The 20405-nt window shown below is 48.1% G+C and overlaps 1 protein-coding gene across 1 annotated transcript; it reads left to right on the plus strand.

Annotated features, from left to right (window-relative positions):
- Positions 1-2095: 2095 nt before the first annotated feature.
- On the plus strand, positions 2096-19897 carry MBD4 (methyl-CpG binding domain 4, DNA glycosylase). Its single transcript, XM_078876618.1, has 8 exons — positions 2096-2204; positions 3604-5053; positions 5541-5701; positions 6659-7335; positions 16188-16322; positions 17290-17439; positions 17937-18040; positions 19783-19897. Exons 1-8 carry the CDS (start codon positions 2182-2184, stop codon positions 19858-19860), a joined length of 2778 nt encoding a protein of 925 aa, XP_078732744.1. The 5' UTR covers positions 2096-2181; the 3' UTR covers positions 19861-19897.
- Positions 19898-20405: the final 508 nt, after the last annotated feature.

Consider the following 20405-nt stretch of genomic DNA (forward strand, 5'->3'; position numbering starts at 1 on the left):
ACGTTTCTTGTGACGGTAAAATAAAAATCTACGCAGCACAGTGCTACATCAGTCCGTGACGTCACTGCAAAAGAGCCCCCCCCCTTCATTAATATTCATGTTCGCGTGGAAATTTACACGAACGCACTCCTCCCCTCATTAATAATCATGAGCGGGTGACGTCACTCCACATGGCGCACCCCTCCACAATAACCATGAGGGGGTGACGTCACTCCACATGCCGCACCCCTCCCCAATAACCATTAGCTAGTGACGTCACTCCACATGCCGCACCCCTCCCCAATAACCATTAGCTGGTGACGTCCCTCCACATGGGGAAACCCCCCACCCCTCATTAATAATCATGAGCTGAACAATTTTTCTTTTAAATATTTCAGATTTACTGCAATATACACCCGTTCTTAGGTGGGCAAAAGCCTAGTTGTATATTGTTTGTTGTAACGTTCTGACCCCGTGCCACCTGGCTGAACATCTGTAGGGGGGAAGAGCTTTATATTCTTAGGTTTTTTTCGGTAAAGTCACGTAGGTAAAAAATTAAAATTAATAAAAGTAAAATAAAAATAAAATAAAAATCACGACGTTTTGGAGGCAACACAAGCTTCCGTCTTCAGGTGGAAAAGTCACAGCACGATAGCTGTATCAAGTGAGATAAATTCCAAGAAACCCGTATTTTTAAATCCTTTATATTAAGTTCGCTTGCTTGCTTGCGTGCTTGCTTGCTTACGACCGTGCAAATCTTTCGGTCGTTTTTTAACCCACTTCCCGTGATCCAATCGAGCTGACATTTTCCACACAGACTCGTTGTGCGAAACAATTAATGTTCGTGAAAAAAAATTCCCAAAATTGTACACTTTTTAGGCAAAAATAAATGATTTTACATATACTCAAATAGAACTTTCATGGCTTTGGCTGAACGTAACAGTGTAAGAGCCCAGAGCGTAACCCCTCCACAGGCCGTGGCGGAGTAGCGCAGTTGGTAGCGCCCTCGCTTCCCATGCCAAAGGTCGCGGGATCGATCCCCGCGTCCTCCACAGGCGAATATATGTTTAAATCCTTTATATGAAGTTCGCTGCCAGGCATATGAAGGATTTATAGTGAAAAACTTTGTTTTTCGGGTTATACTTATTATATATACTGGTTGAGGGTGGGAGGAGCCAAGGTAGGCCCTGAATATTATTTTTGTGAGGTTCGGTGCGGCTGAAGCACGCTGTTAGGAATGAGCCCTTGTTGTGCAAACCAGGTGCGGATGATGTAAAGGTGCATGTAAAAGGGACTGAGCCTTTTTGTTATGTAGAGATGATGCGGCTGAAATCGCTGCCAGGAAATGAGTCTTTATTGTGTAGAATGGTTGACTGAGCCTATTGTTATGTAGAGGTGGTGCGGCTTAACTCGCTGCCAAGAAATTAGTCTTTGTTGTGGAGAATGGTTGACTGAGCCTATTGTTATGTAGAGGTGGTGCGGCTGAAATCGCTGCCAGGAATGCTCCAAATATGTGTAGTTAAATCTTTTTTGCATGGTTAATAACATCTTTCCAATGATTACTAAGTTTGTACCCATCATCACGGTTGAAATTATGTCTGTGTTTGTATATTTGGATGGCCTCGTGTACAAACCTTTGATGGTAGCCAGGAGGCTTGCAGAGCATCTTAGTCTCGGAAAAGACGATTTCATGAGAGCCCACAGAGTTGTAGCAATGATCGGCAACGGCGAAAGAATCAGTTTTGCATCCGAAACGTCGTGATTTTTATTTTATTTTTATTTTACTTTTATTAATTTAAATTTTTTACCTACGTGACTTTACCGAAAAAAACCTAAGAATATGAATCCTTGCAGTCACGAAAGCTTCAAATCTAGAAGAGCTTTATAGTTCATCAGATTCCACCTGCAGTCCAAACAAATATTCAGATTCTGAAACCCCCTGCGAAATATCGCGAGACTACGCGGGCGCGGTCACGCGCACGCGGCCTCCGCGAGATTTCATTTCGTACACCGCACAAGCATGGGCAGTGGGCACGCGCGCTGCGTCACGTGGCAACGCCCCGTCCATTCGTTAGCGGCGGCGTGGGGGGGGGGCTCCCGGTGTGGCCCCGCCCCGCCTCGCGCCGCCTCACGCGTCCTGAGTGGGAAATCCAAAGGCGGTTGGCGGGAAACGCGAGGGAAGTCGAGGAGGCGAGAGAAGCGATGGCGACGGAGGCCTCGGGCGGGTAAACCAAAACAACCACCAAACACACACAGTCGGCCTCGTCCGTGAGCCGAGCGAGGCGCTAACGTCGCGGCGGGGACGGAATGACGGCTGAGGGTTAATGATGGAGGGGTAGAAGGGTGGGTAGGTGGGTTGGGAAGATGGCGCGCGCCGCGAGTGGTGGGGGGTCAGTCGGGCCTAGCGTAAAACGCACATGGTCCAACGTTACGTGACATTAGTAATATAAAGTTGTCGTTGTGAGGGGAATGTTGGGTGATGGTGGTGGTTGTTGTTGGTGCTGCTGCTGGTATTATTCAACGGGCGCTACGCACGCGGAGACGGAGCGATACGCATGTGCTTGAGGCTCGGGAGCCGTGGGGGTTGTTTCGCAGGGGTCGGAAGCGAGAGATGGCGGCGGCCGCGGCGGCGACGGCCTGGGAATTACTTTAATTCAAATTTCGATTTAAAGCTTTCGTGACTGCAGGGATTCATCTCATTGGTTCTTTCGGTAAAGTCACGTAGAAGGGAAATAATAAAAATAAAACGTAATAAAATTATCACGACGTTTTGGCCACAACTTTTATCCAGCAGTGGATTGTTGCACGGCGGCTGAAAATTAACGGCTTTGGCTGCGGCATTCTTACATTCGCCGTATAATATTGTTGCGTGCATTCGAATGGTGTGATACCCTCACTTAGATTAAGTTAGGCACAAGTTACGTAGTGTTGGCCCGATCTCACTAACACGGGTTCTATTAATACGAATGTAACACCCCATACTATTACACAGTGCTCGTACAATACTAGAAGTGTTAGCCTAATTAAGAATATTGTTAAACTACCTGGAGAAGTGTATATTTAGTCATGCAATCGTGTGTCACTTCTACACGTAATTGTGCACTTAGACCTGCTAAGACTCACTGAGGTGGGAGTGTGCAGGCGGCATTAGTTGGAATGTTTTGGGACGCATCAGTCACATGGATCGACCATAACTATTGATGAGTAGTAACTAACATGCCTATTCACAGGGTACTAATACCATAGTACCGTACAGACCAAGAATCGCAGCAATTACGAAAATAATGTATTTATAGTCGTGTAAAATTTTATAACGCTCCGAATTTTTTTCTAAAATATAACGTTACAGTGTTTAGTACTGTCCTTTATATGAATACTGCTAATGGTAAGTGCGGTCTAAACTTGCAATCCAGTATTAATACTCCTGATTATTGTGTGGCGTCAGTTTTCTGTGTATATGATAGTTGCCCGCAAACATCAATTGTCTTCGCTTTCTGTTAAGGCTATACGGGGAATTTTTGTTGTCTTCTTATTCCCGTGCGCGTGTTTCGGTGGCGCGTTATCTTCTTCTTCCTCTAACCGTGTGCTCTGTTGTGTGCATGTGAAACTGTGTCTGTCTGGCAGTAAAGCGTTGCTGAGCAGTGGAGAGGTTGCGGGAGCATCCTCTGTGCCAGACGGCTCAGCCGTTGCCACCATCAGTAGTGCGGGCGCCAATGGTGAACCGGAACCTGCTCGTTCTGGGAAACCGGAACATGTCCCGGCAGCACCGTCGCCACAAAGGGAGAAACGCGCCGAGGAATCGTCAGAAATGAAGGGGGGATTGCCGGAGCAGCCCAAACCGGTGAAATCGGAGGAAGCTCGAGCCTTGGCAGAACCAAACAAACGCCAGGAACTGCTCGAGTTATCAAAACCGAAAGAGCCGTCCGAGTCGAAGGAACGGCAGGAAGCGGTCAAGCCTGCAGAGCCTAAATTAACGAGCAGCAAAGCACAAGAACCACTCCCATTATCAAATCCGGCAGAATTGAAGGGACTGCAAGAACCAGTGAAATTACCTGAAACTAAATTAATGAGTAACAAACCACAGGAAGCGCTGCCATTATTGAAACCAGCACGATCGGAAGAATCCAAGGCGCTGCAGGAACCGGTAAAGTCGACGGACCCAAAAGTTTCGGGGGAACCAAATAAACCGCAGGAACCTGTGGCGCTGACAAAATCGAAGGAATCGGTAGACTTTAAGGTTTCACATGAATCGGTCAAGTCTGTGGAACCTCTCGGATCCTCAAAACCACAGCAGCCAGTGAAACCCAAGGAGGACACCAAATCGGATAAACCACAGGAGTTGGTAAAATCGGCAGAACCTAAGCAACTGGTGGAACAAAAGCAACGACAAGAATCGGTGAAATCTGCAGAACCCAAGGACATGGCGGTGCCTAAGACTCAACCTGAATCTGTAAAATCTTCAGAACACAAGAAAGAAGTGGAACGAAAGCTACCACAAGAACCAATGAAATCGGTAGAGTCCAAGAAAGAGGGGGAACAAAAGCAAACGCAACCACCACCGATGAACTCGACGGAACAAAAGGTGGTAGAATTGAAATCTCGTGACTCTGTAAAGTCTGCTGAACCCAAGAAAGAAGTGGAACGAAAGCAACAAAAAGAACCGGTGAAATCTGCAGAACACAAGGAGACGCTTGAGCCGAAGACTCGGCAGGAACCTGTTAAATCGGCAGAACCCAAGAAAGAGGTCGAACGAAAGCAACAAAAAGAACCGGTGAAATCTGCAGAAAACAAGGAAGCGGTTGAGCCTAACTCTCGGCAGGAATCGGTGAAATCGGCAGAACCCAAGAAAGAGGTGGAAGGAAAGCAACACAAAGAACCGGTGAAATCTGCAGAACACAAGGAGGCGGTGGAAGAACCCAAGGCAGCAGCACCGGTGGAACTGAAGGAATCGGAAAAGTCAAGAGAGCCAAAGTTACCGGCGAAGCACAAGGAAACACGGAAAGCGGCCATGAAGAGAGCAGAGCAAGCCGCAGAAAAGAGCTCGCACACAGACGCAGAAGGTTCCACCTCTGGTGTAAGCAAATGCATCATTGAGCAGTGCACCCAAACTCGATGCTAGAGGCAGGTCCACGCCCGAGAGATCAGTTGCGCAACCAAATCGCGCCAAGTTAATTGCGCAATCAGGATAAGAGTGTCCGGGAAATTCAAAGCCTTGGTATTATTTCATTGCCATAGTCTCAAAGTTATAAGACACTCCAAAAAGTTGTGCCTGTGTCAGTAAAGTTATTCTAATCTGGTCTCGCACATGCACACCCACTGGATGACAACACACAGCCTCGGCTATTCTTTCTTTTTAAATGCAATGAAAAATCTGGAAAATGCGATAACGACATTCAGTGCTAATAACTTTGTCTTTGAACAGTTCCACGATTTCGGCATGGGTAATCTTCCGTTGTAATTCTTTTTTTCTTAAATTTCATTCCAATTGTGCGTTCGGTGTTATTACATAAACAATCTGTTTGGAGATCTTAAAGAAGTGCAACTGTACCTTTACCTTGCAGGCAGCTGAGGAAAAAGAGAAGTCTGAGGGTAGTGGCTCAGTCACCGAAGCCAAAGTCGAAGCCAGCACTTCTGAGTCACCGATGCCCGAGGGCTGGCGCCGTTTGGTGATGCAGCGGCAGGCCGGAGAGACGGCCGGCAGATACGACGTCTACATATTCAGGTGTGGTGCGGGCAAGGTGGGGGGGGGGTAGCAGAGAGTGATGGAGAAAAGTGAAACCCCCTCCTCCACTTGTTCCTGTCCTTCACAGTCTTGTGTCAGTTGTTGGACCCGCTTATTGTTTCGTGTTATCACATGTCATCCATTTGATCTCGGGTCATCCCGTGTAAGTAGAAGATAGGCATTACCTTCATTCAGTCTGCAGTCATTGCGCTGCAGTGCCGAGATGTTAACTTTCTTGCCTGGTATGGAGGAGGTTGTGGGTTCGATCCCGACCCTGACGATGCCTGCATATTTGGAGTTTGCATGTTCTCTCTGTCGCCATGTGGATTTTTTCTTTTCCCTCCATATCTAAAAACATGCGTTTATAGTATTTGGCTGCTGTACATTTCCACGTGATAAGCCACTAAATTTAGCTATTTTTTGTTGCGAGGCACTTTTAAAAAAGAGCTTTATAGCTCCGTGGCCCTTACCTGGTAAAATAGAAATGGTATAGTTCATAGTTTAGTAAATACCAGCCAGTCAGTTGCTTGCACTTTATTGGGTTGTAGCAACGCATGGTTGGTGCAGCGATTTCCTTCACTAAACTGTTTAAAAGTAAGAGTTTCCCTATTTTGAAGGTGGGGAAGTACAGTCTTCATCCCATAAGCTGCCACTACCTATTGTACGCTTGTTTGGGAGCTATAAACGCTCTACATAAAGCAACTTCTTATGCCACCCAATGGATTACCAAACTCAACGAAGCGTTATAATCTGTGACCAGTTGCTTTGCACGTCCGATTAGCACTGTTGGTTACGTACGGTGCAAAAGAAGTTCAACATACAAATGCCGTAGAAAAGAGCAACCGAGAAAGTGTTCACAGCGTGTTCTAATACTGTGCCGATGCTGCTTGAGTTTAAAAGTTATTAACTCATGAAAAAAAATTCTCATTTAAACCTTCCCCCCCCCCTCCCTCGCAGCCCGAGTGGTAAGAAGTTCCGCTCGCGCCCGGAGCTGGTGCTCTTCTTAAAAACGCTGGGCGATACAGCGCCCTCCGCCGATGACTTCGACTTCAGTAGCAGCACCGGCAAAATGGCAGCGGTGGCCGCCAAGATGCGAGTTGCTTCGCCCCGGGGCAAAAGCGAAACTCGCCGGAGCAAGAGTCCCCGCGCCACCACCGCCGAGAACTCCCCATCTACCCCGCGCACGCCAAAATCTCGCACCTCCGCCCGGAGGAAGTCTCCCGCCTCTGCCACCAAGAAGGGTGGAGACGCAACGCCGCCAGCATCGTCGTTGGAAAAAGTGGGGGGGCGGCGGCCGTCGCGAAAGACGGCGGCAGTGACGGCCGAGGTTTCGCCTTCGCCGTCCCGAAGCCGTCGCAGCCGCAGCCGAGAGACGTCGATGACGCCGCGTAAGCGGGCAAAGCCGACGGCGCCCCGGGAGAGCAACGATGGGGGGGACGATGAAGACAAAGAGGAGGAGGAGGAAGCTGTGCCACAGCGGCACCACGGCAAGAAGAGGGCGGTGCTGAGCAGCGATGACCGCGAAGACGAATTGTGCACGCCCAAGAAGCGGGCGAGGGGTCCGAGCGCCGGTGCCAAAGAAGAAACGACCGGTGATGGAACCTCAGCGGAGGTGAAGAAAGTTGGAAGCCCAGGTAGCGCCTGATGACTCCCGTGTGCCTGGATGTTGTGGTGGTGGAGCCGCCGGGCTTTATCGCCGGTGGGATGAGGGAGGAGCGGGGTCAGGTGGTTGCCCGTGCGGTTGGCCCCTCGCTGGCGCCGAGGGCTGCGACGCAGAGAATGTAGGCGACGCGACGAGAGTGGTGCAGAGAGACGCGTCGCGGTCTCACTCAGGTTGTGTGTTCGGTGTGTGGGAGGCGCGTGCAGTGTGCGGGGTTTGTGTGTATATTTAGTGTGTGGAGTGTTGTGCTATGTGTGGTGTGTGTGAGTGTATTTGGTATGTTGTGTGGTATGTGTCCATGTAGTGTATGTGCAGTGATTAGGGGGTATTCGGCATGTAACGATTAATATATTGATTTCTATCGAATGTCTAATTTGAATTCAATCTCATGCATTGCTACAATGGCTTTTAAAGGGCCACCCCTGCCTCTGTCCAGGGGCGGCCCGTCCATATTGGCGAACTAGGGCGATCGCATAGGGCGCCAAGTTAAATGGGGCGCCAAATTCGAGGAAAAAAATACAACTAAAATATACAAATTAAAGACCGAAGATATTATTTCAATCCCCGTGCGCATAGAGGGAATATGAATTATTCATTTTTCAACATTTCTGAGAATGTATTGGTTGGACCTACTGACGGATGGACAAACTGAATAATTATGCCTCTATTTAAAAAAAAATACTCTTAAAAACATTAAACGTAAAATAGGGGCAAAATGTTTCCCAGTTTACCAAAAAACCTCCGCCTCGAGCTGACCTTGGGGTTTGGGGTGGGGGCACCGGTTGCATGGTTTGCCTAGGCCGCCAGTTGCTGGCAAGCTAATCTAGGGCCGCCCCTACCTCTGTCCACCGAGCAGTGTGAATTGGTTCACCAGTCGATCGGTGGGTCGCGTATGGTCGGGTGACGTGTGAATACTTCCACCTCTTCCAATATCAGTGTCGAAGAGTAGGCAAAATATACCTTGACATGAAATGTTATATTGTGGAACCACTAATTGTTACAGGCCTAATGCCTCGATCGACTAGCTTGTGTACGTGTTCTGCGTGTGTTGTAAACGGTCAGACTTGGTGGAGATCACACGGCAAGCCCCATGTATAGGCGTGTAATGATACGTTTGATTTATCATCCATCGCTCACGGTTAATCGGCATCCTTATCTTACCCATTCTGCTGTGTGTGTGCGCGTATGCCAGCGGTATTGTTAAGTGCATTGATGAATCGTGGGTTAAATTGGTCTCCTTGTACGGGAGACGTCCTGTAATGTAGAAGTGATTGATGTGTCGAGGTACACCACAATCGGCTGTGTCGCTTAAATTAAGGACCTTTCCACGTTAACCGTTTCTGCCGTGGTTTTGCACCCCGGGAGTTGACGTCTTATTGATCGTACATTTTTCAGTGGTAAGGACGATACTGATGAAAATGGACACACGGATTGAATGATAGAATTCGGAAAACGACGATACTGATTGTCACATTTTCTTCTTAATCCAGGTCCACGCCTTTCGAGATCACTTGCGCAACCAAAATCACTCGAAATCGTGCAACCTAATCACCCGCAGCAGCTTTGTCCACATCTGTGTGAGTAGTTGTACAACAAAAAGACATGTCTGAGTGTCTATATCTGGATTGTAACATTTTTTTTTACAATTCAGAAACTGTAGCGTGTGGTGATGCGATACGTTGCTATCATTTCTCTGAGCAGATCGATTGTTGTGAGTAGTCTATACTGTGAGCAATCGGTTGCGGAGACGTCCGCGCATAAACGATTCGGTTGCGTGCAACCAGGTTGCACACAACTGATCGCTCGGGTGTGGACGCAACGTAACTAACGTCGAGTTGTTTTTTCCACAGAACAAAGTTCGCGTCCGTTGTTTATACCGATCACGAGTAATTCTTGATTCCGCATCCTAACCCCAAAGTGATACGCTGCCCGTGTACAGACCTTTTGTCAATCCACTGCTGGATGAGGGCCGCCGCACACCGTGGGCGTTATTTGGTGATGCTTTAAGCTTTAGGATAGTCGCGTGGTGTGGGTAAGAGTTTGAGGAATGAATTCCACTCTTTTAAGAATGGAACGGCAACTGCGTCGTTGGAACGGAATGAGCGTTTTTCTTGAAGCATTCACAGTGCGACGTCGCATGTCCGACCCACTGGCGACTGAAGCATAGGCGGATATGTGAAAAAGTCAAATGCCACGTGAACGTTTTTAGATACTGCCAGATTTGCGCCGTTAGTGGCAATTAGGGTTACTGCACACAAATCAAGCGCAAACTTTTAAAAGTCGGGATAATGCTTTACTGTACTTAAGAGGTAAGCGATTGTAGGCTAGATGAAGAAGACATGACCGTGCGATAAGGTCAGATTTACAAACACCAGATTGTAACCGACCGTTGCACCCCCGCACACAGTTACTGACTGCTTCACTGGATGTAGGCAGTTAATTGGGCATCGCGGATGTTGTACTGTATATACAAAATCGGGAGTGTTAGAAGTTTGGGGCCACAGCTGTGTAGATGGCCGAGGTAAGTCTCGAGTGGATGGGGGCGGGTGGTGGTGGTTCGTCAGAATCGTAAGATTTCGGTGCCAAATTATACTTTCCCCACCCCCCACCTGTCCACTGTCTTGTACGATATTTTTCAAGTCCTTATGTAATCTTCTCCCACCCCTCCATATAATAATTTAGTATAATTCCATACCATTTTCTTGGCGAGACTGCATTAGCAGTGTTTCGTAACCGCAAATAACAAAAAACACTGCGTCCTTCAATAGCCCTGCCCTAAAAGGAAATGCATATGGTAATACACGGCGTGATGAACTGCGATGACGAAGGGGCATTGCTTGAAACGTCGCTTATGATATCTTCCTATTAGGGTAGCATCTTGCTTCACGCGTTGAGTTTGTGTTAGCATGATTAGATGTTGACGTATAGTTTTTGTTTTAAGTCATCACAAGACTCGAGGTCTGTTCTTTAATTTGTGTTTCTTTTGCATGTTGTTAACCGGACAAATCGGGGAGCGTCGTCAGGTCCAGTAGAGTTACGTTCGTTTGTTTCTCAGTCCACTTGTCCTGATGAGGGTAGTGCTGGTGGCTGCATGTTGAGTATGGCGGTCCAGACTTCCCTTTCCCTGGCGACAGACTCTAGCTCTTCCTGGGGGAATTCCCAGGCCAGCCGAGTGACATCGTCCCAACAGTGTGTCCCTGGGTCGACCGCTGGGGTCTTAACCCAGTGTACAGACGCTACATTATCACATGAACAAGTTGGGAAACATCCATATTCATATATTGAGTTGGATGACGTAGCTATGTACACGTTGCAGTCCAGCGATTTGAATGCCGAGGGTTGCTGGATCGCATACGGGCCATGAGGATGTCCCAGGAGATGGATTCTCAAACCCATTTGTGCCGACATTGAAGTGTCCTGCCTGCCATCGTGTATGCAAGGGGTATTCGACTAACTCCCCTTTCTTCCACATCAATCAGAACCATCCTTCAAATGGAATTGGCCAAACATCCAAATGTACGAGGACTCTCTCGATAGAGTTTTAAGACTTGGGCGAGGCTTTTCCGGATAAGTAAATGAAAATTATTTTTGCTATTAAAAAGGTAACTTTAAATAAAAATGAAATGGGGGGATAACAAGACCTTGTGATTCGTAACATGAATCATGAAATGCAAAAAAATGTTACGTTACACCGCAAACAACCTTGATTACTACAAAGGATAAAGTGTTTTTCTATATTCTTGGTTCTTTCGGTAAAGTCACGTAGATAGAAAATAAGAAATGTAAAAATAATGAATTGAAAATAAAAGCTTTTATTATTTAAAATGTATTAAACATTTTATTCTTTTTGTTATATGTCTAAGTGACTTTACCGAAAGAACCAAGAATATTCCTGCAGCCACAAAAGTTTTAAGTCGGTGTTTTTCTACTCAATTTTAAGTGATGGTCTGGTGTATTGCTGGTCCGCAGATAATGGTGGAAAATCAATGTTCCCATGGCAGAGGCTGGTCTACTCATAACATCTCAACGCATGAGCCACTACTGTAACCATCACCAAAGGGGGTTGATGTTTACGACAGGACCAAGGTGAACCCTTTGTCAAGAATTTAACTCGTGATGTTGTGGTCGATTCCCCACTGTCTGCCGGGCTCATTTTTACGATGAAATCCTTATTTTAGAATTGCCACTCCGCGATAGACTTATTTTACTATTAGACACACGTAGATCAGTGTTTCACTAATTTTCAGAGGGTTGGGTGGGGGGGGACCACTTTTGCCGGAAACACATCAGTGTGAGGGCCGCCACATTTGAAACCATTGGGGTTTGACAACATGGGGGTGGGGGTGGTGTTTTTACATTTGTGTATTGTCGGGGCCCGTACGTCAGGGGCCGCAATACAGGCCACCAGGCACCACCAGTGGCCTGCGGGCCTTGCAATGAAGAACACTGGTGTAGATCGACGTAGTTTGACGTTTTTTGCGAGCTAAACAAACGTATGCGCCGTCTCGTAATTTGTTTTCGACAAAAAAAAATCAATCTGACTTACGCCCACGACGAGTTGTGATTGTCCACCCCCCTCCGAGCCCGATACGAATGCCGTACATTTAATTCTTTATTCCAGCTCTTGGAATAACAGTTTGCGAAAGGACCAGCGGCATGCGCCGTTGGAAGAGGTTAAAGAGGGTTTTAGCACGGGCCATGCGTGATATCTCGTGGGACCGTCCACCCCCCCCCCCCCCCCCTAAACATCGCGGCGTCTTGGTGAGAGATGTCCCCAACAGAATTTTTTTGAGGCGTCAAGACGTGATGTTCGAGAGCACAATTGAAATGTAACTGGGGAATTCTGAAGAAATAATGGTAAGATTTCGATGTTATAGATCTGTTGTGTGGAAACTTTAACCTCCTGCATTTCCCTCTCGTTGCCTTGTGTGTGTGTCTGTGTAGCACCGACTGCTGTTTAGCATTGTTTAATACTGAAGGGTTCTAATAAACACATTTTTAAACGTATCCAGTTGTGTTTGCACGTGATGTGTTTCGCTACGTAACCAGTGTGCCTAGAGGGGAGAGCGCTTTTTAAACGACGCGTTTCTGCCCGCTTTAACACGGTTTTTAAAAACACGGGTCGTTCGCAAAGTGCCCAAGGAGCTCGGAGAGAAAGTACGAGGTCGTCGTTGCGTTGAGAGAGACATCAAGTGGAACGTGTGGATGATTGGAGAATGTGCGTGGGTTGCAATGTCACAATTCGCACTTGGGGAATACAATTTTAGCGCACTTGGGCTGGACACGTCGCTCGCTACCTTTAGAAGGGACAGCAAATGGCGGTGGCGTCCGATGGTCAGGAAGAGAGAGAGGATTGACGAACGTTAATCCTCGATTAACGTTCGTTCGTTAATCGAGGAGCTGCAGTAATGAGATCGGCTGTTGTTAGGTGGACTGGCTGCATCACTGGATTTTGATAGGTGGCCGATGGCTTTGGGACACCTTCATCCAGCAGTGGACTAGATTATAATGTGCTGCTTTGAAATTTGCCTACGAAATACCGCTATGTGGATCTGGACGAGAACGCGAGTTAAAACGTTTAATTTCTCATTTTCGTATCTAATTGCATCCAATCAGTGTGCATTTCACGGTAATTCTCCCAAAGCAGTGTGGGTGGGGCACAATTGGTTGTGTGCAACTTGCTTGCAAGCAAACGAATCGCTCCTTTGTGGACATCCCTTCAACCGATTGCGAGCTGTTGCGCAACTGGTTGCTTCCTATAGAGATCGACTACTTTCAAGAGATTTGGTTGCGCAACTGACGGCTCGGGTATTAAAGGGCTGACGCAGCAGTGAAGCAACGTGTCGCTCATCGCAGAGTAAATCTACTTTAGAAAGTTTGCTTTTTTCAGCCCAAATACCGTCAACTGTGTGCACCGACGTGCAACAATTTATTGTATCTATTAGATTGCACGACTTTGCCGCGCTGTGTTGTTAGAGGGATCTAGGTTATAACTTTAAACCACAAATTGTGTTCACTCAGCCCATCAGAATGCCCCAGATGGGCCAATAAAATTGAGTTGCCACTTTTTAGGAAGTCGGCAGATGGACCCGTGCGCATGTCCTGGGCCATGCCAGAGGAATGAGGAATTTCCACCACGGGCTCAAGGACATCTGGTTGGAGACTGACGAGCCATCATTGCTCAACACTCGGTTGATGTTTTTCGAATTGATTGCTTAGCCGAGGTCGTGAAATCTCATTTCAGATGCTTCATAAAACCGAAATCTAGAGGCGACTGGGTGGCTTCGGTCAGAATGCTGACCTGGCACCACTGAGGTAACGGTGTTCGAATCACGGCAGCCCTACTCAAGCGGTTTCCGAGGGGACAGGCATCCATGACGTCTCCTGACCAAACCCCGCTCCCACGTGGCTGCCATTCTTTAATTGTGTTGGTGGGGGGCCCCCACCTAAGACCCCATTGAAACCCAACATGGCTTGGTGTCGACTATCTGTTGGCGTTTGCAAGCGAGAATTTCATCAATGCTGCTTGCAGCTGGGGTTTGGCATCGTCCCCTGCCTCATGATGCCGAGCAGAAATGGGTGAGGTTCAGGACTGTGGCTCGTGCAGCTGCTGTGGCTGCATTGGGTACGTGGTCCACAGCTTCCCAAACAATCTGGCTGATGCAGGAGGTGTTCCAGCTAGCCGAGAGAATGTGGCAGGCCCCTTGTCACCGCCTGCAACATCCCACACCCGCGCATGAGGAGGCTTATAGTAGTCAACACCCAGAGGTTCGGAGAGCCGTGCGACACTGCAAGGATGAGCAGTGGTCGCGGGTTGCTGCGGGTGTGGAAATTGCCTCGGCAAACTCGCGATCGCAAATTACGCTTTAATTACATTGGGAGGAATTGGAGCTGGTTGGAATTGCCGATGACTGGGTACCAACGGTACCAGAGGTGTCAGGGATCGGCCTCTGTGGAGGAGGCTTGTGAAGGACGCTACTGGACAGTTGGAGGCAGTCTCCCTCCAGCAACAAAAGGGCAGAGCGATGCTCACAACGATGACGAACACCGCCAGGAGGCTAAGACACAGCAAGTTGGCACAGCGGGGAGCACAGGTGGTGCATCTGCCAGTCAGCTCGGCTAACCCTGCGTGTGTCTGTGTGCTGTTTGATGTTCGTGTGTGTGATGCACGTCTGTGGTGTCACGTGGTGAACACATGCAGGGATAATGAGGGCGAGTGTCCGTCCTTTGCGAATGAGGAAGACCAGTCCATACTTCTCCCGTGCGCGCATGGCCAATGGTATAGTCACTTCACACAGCCTTTCACCCATTCACTCAGTCAACGCTCAGTCTCTTACTGTGAAAGGAGGGTGCGCACGGTTTGGAGATGTAAACTACCTCGCCTGGTGTACAGAAGGTCGTGTGTTCGATCCCGAACCTGACGCCTGCTGCTGTATATTTGGAGTTGTATTGTTCTCCCCGTGGTCGCGTGGATTTTTCTCTGGCTCGTCCGGTTTTTCCCTCCACAATTAGAATCAACATGCATTTAGAGTATTTGGCTGCGAGAAATTTCCACGTGATGAGTCACTTCGTTGAGCTATCATTTGTGGTCATGTCACTTCTACAAAACAGCTATACAGCTCAGTGGGCCTTACCTGCTCAAATAAAAAATAGTTTCATTTACTCAACTATTCACCCTCTCAGTTACTCAGGTTGTCCTTAATGCTCACCTAGTCACCTTTTACCTCTTCCAAATTCATTCTCAGCCTCTCGCTCATTCACCCGCCTCTACACTCTTTACCTGTACGTACTGAGTCAATCGCTTACTCATACTCACCCACTCACCCACACAGTTGGCGAGATGCGGTGCCAAAGACGATAAACATGCATGCACACAATTACCGAGTCTATCACCCATTTCCTCAGCCAATACGTATGAATGCATGTTGACCTTTTTTCACACCGTACGTAGCCCACCGTGCTAATCGGAGGTGTGATAATGGTACTAATGCTGCTGATGGTGGTGCTGATGATGGTTGTAGTGATGGTGATAACGGTGCTAATGATGTATGTATGTTGAACTTATTTCTTACCGTGCGTAGCTAACTGTGGTAGTGGATGAAAACGCCCGGTCTCTCATTCTCACCCACCCATGCACCTATTCACTTACCTACGACTCTCACTCATTCAGCCTCAAATTGTCATTAAACCACTCGCTCACCCATTCACCGACTCATTCACCCGCTCCCTCACCCACACAAAACTCGCCCAATTGGTCTCTAATTCTCACCCTCGTGGTCGCTAATGTGCATTGTACAATGTGGAGAGAAAACGGTCCACAGCACAACTGGAAGACACCGCGGCTTAACAGTGGAGCGAGCGGCTCACAATCAAGAGAGAGGGCTTCTAGTTCAAATCCTGGTTAGGGGTTGACTTAGCCCATCATTCCTGGTTGTCCTACGAAGAGACTCGCCCCCACCATAGGAATGTGGAATTTCCACCTTTGGCTCAGACCTGTAAACAATAGAAATACAATTTTAACTTTTGCCACACGGTAATCCATAACCGCTCGCTAATGGAGAGAGTTGTGGGAAGAAGAACCAGAGGCAATCAGCAAAGGCAGCAGCAGCCAGGCAGTGATCCGGCGCTACGAACAATTGCACAAGCTCTGCTGCCCTGCATATATATTAAGAGGCCAGGCAATTAATGAGCGTTCATACGCGTGGGAGAAAACTCATAAAAACCCACGGGGGGCTTGTGACCTGAGAGACACTGCGTGGCCGCTAGTCGACCACGTGGTGGAACTGCTGCCCCCCCCCCCACTCGCCGTGTGGTTTCGCCCCCTAGGGCTCGGCGCCCTTCACAGGGCGTCCTGGAGGAAGTGGACCCCTCCACGCTCCCCCTTCAACCTCGTGCAGGAGACACTCTTCCACGACCCCTGGAAGCTCCTGGTCGCCACCATCTTCCTCAACAAGACCTCCGGTGGGTGGGCATCGAGGTGGGGATGGGAGGTGGAGGGGGGACGGCGGTCTGGCCTAGCACGTAATGGCCGTTTAGGAAACTGGTACCCCCCCCCCCCCTGGTTATGGAACTCCCTACTGGTGCCCCCCCCCCCAAACTGTTTATGGAACTCACCACTGGTCCCCCCCCTCGGTTATGTAACTCCCCACTGGTGCCCCCCCCCCTGGTTATTTAACTCCCCACTGGTGCCACCCCCCTGGTTATGGAACTCCCTACCGGTGCAACTAAGTGGCTCTGAGTTTGGGTGTCTGTCTCTATCATGGGGTTCATAATGGCTGTGTCAGGGACACCAGACGAGTACTGCTGATGTCCTGCATTCGAGTATAGCTCTGAGTCTCTCTCAGGGAAATCATAACGGCCATGTCGGATACACTCAGCAGCACTACTGAGGTCCATGCTTCCAGCTTTGGGCCTAGGTGTTTCCCTGTCGGGTAGCTAATAATGGCCATGTTGTAGATACTTAAACAGGTCCCTGCGGGGTGGGCTGGTAGGAACGAACAAATGAATGGCTATAATAAAATGAAATGGCGGGGGTACGATACGAAGGGAGAGTTTGAGGCCTAGTTCTAGGCTTGAGGCCTAGTTCTAGGCTTTAGGCCTAGCTGTAGGCTTTAGGCCGCTGTAAGTTAATTTTGAATTTAAATGTTTTAATTTAAAACTATCTCAGGGAATTATAAGGGAATGTTACACTTGTTTAGCCAGGAAAGCCTCACTGAGTCTAAAGGTTAGTGTAGGGTCCTGCCAAGTGTTTGCAGTAGGGGGCGATGTTGCTACACCTAATCGGACATCGGACGGACGGACGATATAATCTATTGTAGGCTGGTTCACTTCGTTCCTACCAGTACAAGTAACGCCCTCCATCCCACCCCCACCTCCTCGCCCCCCCCCCCTATTCACCCCACCCCTCCCCCGCCCCATCCCGGTGCAGGCCGCCAGGCCGTGCCGCTGCTCTGGGAGTTCCTCGAGCGGTTCCCGTCGGCCGAGGTGGCGCGGGAGGCGGATTGGCGAGAGGTGGCGCGCATCATGCAGCCGCTGGGCCTGCACGCGCTGCGCTCCAAGGCCATCATACGCTTCTCACGTGAGGCCGTGCGGACGGCTCCTGAACAAAACGCGCAACTCGAGACAATAATTCACGTCGAGGATATGAATAACGAAACGAACAAGCAGTCAATTCGGCTCGTTCAAATTTTCGTGTCGCTCTGCCGCGTAAAATAAAAAATTCAAGACAAGCAAACTCTGGACTAATCTAGATTTGAAGTTTTCGTGACTGCAGGGATCCATACTCTTTGGTTCTTTCGGTAAAGTCACGTAGGTATAAAATGCAATATTTGATATCTTAAAAAACTCATGTGATAGACAAAAACTGATGCCAGATTTGGAATCAGCACCCCAAAATTACCTTAAAACCGTTGGAATACCTTATGCCAGAAAAAGTGTGTTGACCAGTGTAATCCACCCACGGATAATTGAAAGAGTAAAATGTAACTGACTTGAAGCCTCGGCTGCTGGAGTTGGGTTGTCTCTGAAGAGTTTAATTTTTTTTCCCTTTTTTCATTGCCATCTTCAAATTCCCAGGCGAGTTTCTGACGAAGAAGTGGCGCTACCCGATCGAGCTGCACGGCATTGGGAAGTACGGCAACGACTCCTACCGCATCTTCTGCGTCAACGAGTGGAAAGAGGTGCGACGCTGCTTTGCTTCACTGCTACACGAGCCCCCCTTGGAGGAAGTTTTAAGGTCATCGCCAGCAACTGGCAACGTTTGCCGTGCAATTTCCTTTTTGTAACGAAATAAAAACCTTGACTTTGTCCCGAAATGAAAGGAGAGCGGTACAGTCAAGGATGAAATGTACGGGGAAAAATAGAGAAAAGGACGGAAGAGGGAAGGGACGCCAGGGACGGAAGTCCGCATGATGGACAGAGAGGAGGAGGGCATGACTCAAGATGAGTAGCAGGAAGAGAGGAGGAGGAGGAGCCATGGAAAGGAAGCTGGGGAGAAGAGGAGAAGGAATGAGTCAAGATGTTGGGGGGGGGGATGAGAGGGTGAGGATGATGATGAGAGGAGAGGGAGAGAGAAGGAAGGAGTGAGCTGCAGTCAGTTGCATGGAGGAGTGGCGTCTGTTTTCATAGCGGGCGGCAGGGTGAGGGGAGGGATTCAGAGTGGGGGTGGCCACACAGGAGTCACATGAATATGGATGTCGTGGCCAAAAACCTCAGAAAAATGTTCTGACTGGACAAACCGGGAGTAGTCATTGTCAAACTGTACTTCTATGCTCCCACGTACATGTTTCTGCCTTAATCAAACCCACTCTGACCAACGCGGTGACGTATGGTCAATGACTCTCACCACCCGCACGGCGTAGGGACGCACTAATGCTGTCGTGGATTGACAAAGAAGGCTCTACGTGCACAAGAACATTTAAATTCATGGAAATAATAAAAGTGACATTGATGGTGATAGTAACAATATTGTCATAGGTGATGATGTATGTTGAACTTCTTTCACACCGTGCATAACCAACCGCGCTAATCAGAGGTGCGGGGGAAGGACAACATATTAAACACAGAAAAAACTGTTCTAAAGAAATTCGTTTTCAGTATAAATTTCAAAGCGCATAGCTCCAGTAGCTTCCTAATATCGGGAGAGCGTTCCAGACGGCCGCAGAAGCGCAATTGAAAGCACGCGATGTGGTGACCATCTTTGTTCGACGGTTAGCCAAAAGCCGCTGAGAGGATAACCGAAGTTTTGCATGATGGTTAACGTTTCCTGACGAGATCAGCAAGGTATTTGGTTTCATTTATGGCAGGAACGTTGTGTGTAGTGAGTGCGACCTTATGATGCCGATGACGCCGCTGATAAGACTGACAAAGATGATAAATTTCGATTTAAAGCTTTCGTGACTGCAGGGATTCATCTTCTTGGTTCTTTCGGTAAAGTCACGTAGAAGGGAAGTAATAAAATAATAAAAATAAAGCATAATAAAATAATTCTCACGACGTTTCGGCCACAACGCAAGCAGCAGTCCTCAGGTGAAGACCAGGTCTGTCGGGGAGACAGCGTCTGAATGAAACACCACCACGCTTGGAGCGTATATTTAAGCTGGGTTGCAAATTATTTTGTCAAGGCGCCCTTCCCCCCTTCCAACTCAGCTTAAATATATGCTCCAAGCGTGGTGGTGTTTCATTCAGACGCTGTCTCCCCGACAGACCTGGTCTTCACCTGAGGACGGCTGCTTGCGTTGTGGCCGAAACGTTGTGAGAATTATTTTATTATGTTTTATTTGTATTATTTTATTACTTCCCTTCTACGTGACTTTACCGAAAGAACCAAGAAGAGGAAAGATGATAAAGATGATGATGCTGCTGCTAATGATGATAACAGATCATGATGATGACGACGATGGTTCTGACAATGTCATTTCAGGTGAAACCACATGACCACAAGCTCACAGACTATCACCGCTGGTTGTGGGAAAACCACAAGAGTCTGGGACTTGACTGATGGACTCACTCGCCCTCGTCACGGGAATGAGGAATTTCCACCACTGGCTCAGCTTTTGTAAAACGGGAGATTCTGTGCTGCAGGCATTTAAAGATGTATTAATGAATCCATTAAAAGCGGTTCTTCCTCTTGCATCGAATTGTGTGCTAAGAAAATGTTTAAAAAATATATTTTAGCAGGTAAGTCTGACTGAGCTATGTAGCTATTTTTCAGAAGCGACCTGGCCACAATTTATAGCTAAACGAGAAGTGGCTTATCGTGTGGAAATGTATAGCTGCCAAATAATCTATCTAGATTTGAAGTTTTCGTGACTGCAGGGATCCATACTCTTTGGTTCTTTCGGTAAAGTCACGTAGGTAGAAAATAAATTAAATCACGACGTTTCGGGCGCAACAATCTAAATAATGCTTGAAAGTCGAATCTGTCTCTACTGCTCACAACCGGTTGCAGATACGTCCATGAATGTACAAGCGATTCAGTTGCACGCAATCAAGTTGCACGCAACTTATCGCCCAGGTGTGGGGACCGACTTTACTTTCCCGCCA

Source organism: Lampetra fluviatilis, chromosome 44, assembly GCF_964198595.1.
Source record: "Lampetra fluviatilis chromosome 44, kcLamFluv1.1, whole genome shotgun sequence".
NCBI classification, from domain to species: domain Eukaryota; kingdom Metazoa; phylum Chordata; class Hyperoartia; order Petromyzontiformes; family Petromyzontidae; genus Lampetra; species Lampetra fluviatilis.

Coding starts and splice junctions, on each gene's coding strand:
- MBD4 (XM_078876618.1), top strand. CDS start 2,182: ATGGCGACGGAGGCCTCGGGCGG. Junction 5,702..6,658: donor TACGACGTCTACATATTCAG/GTGTGGTGCGGG, acceptor CCTCCCTCGCAG/CCCGAGTGGTAAGAAGTTCC. Junction 18,041..19,782: donor GCGTCAACGAGTGGAAAGAG/GTGCGACGCTGC, acceptor ATGTCATTTCAG/GTGAAACCACATGACCACAA.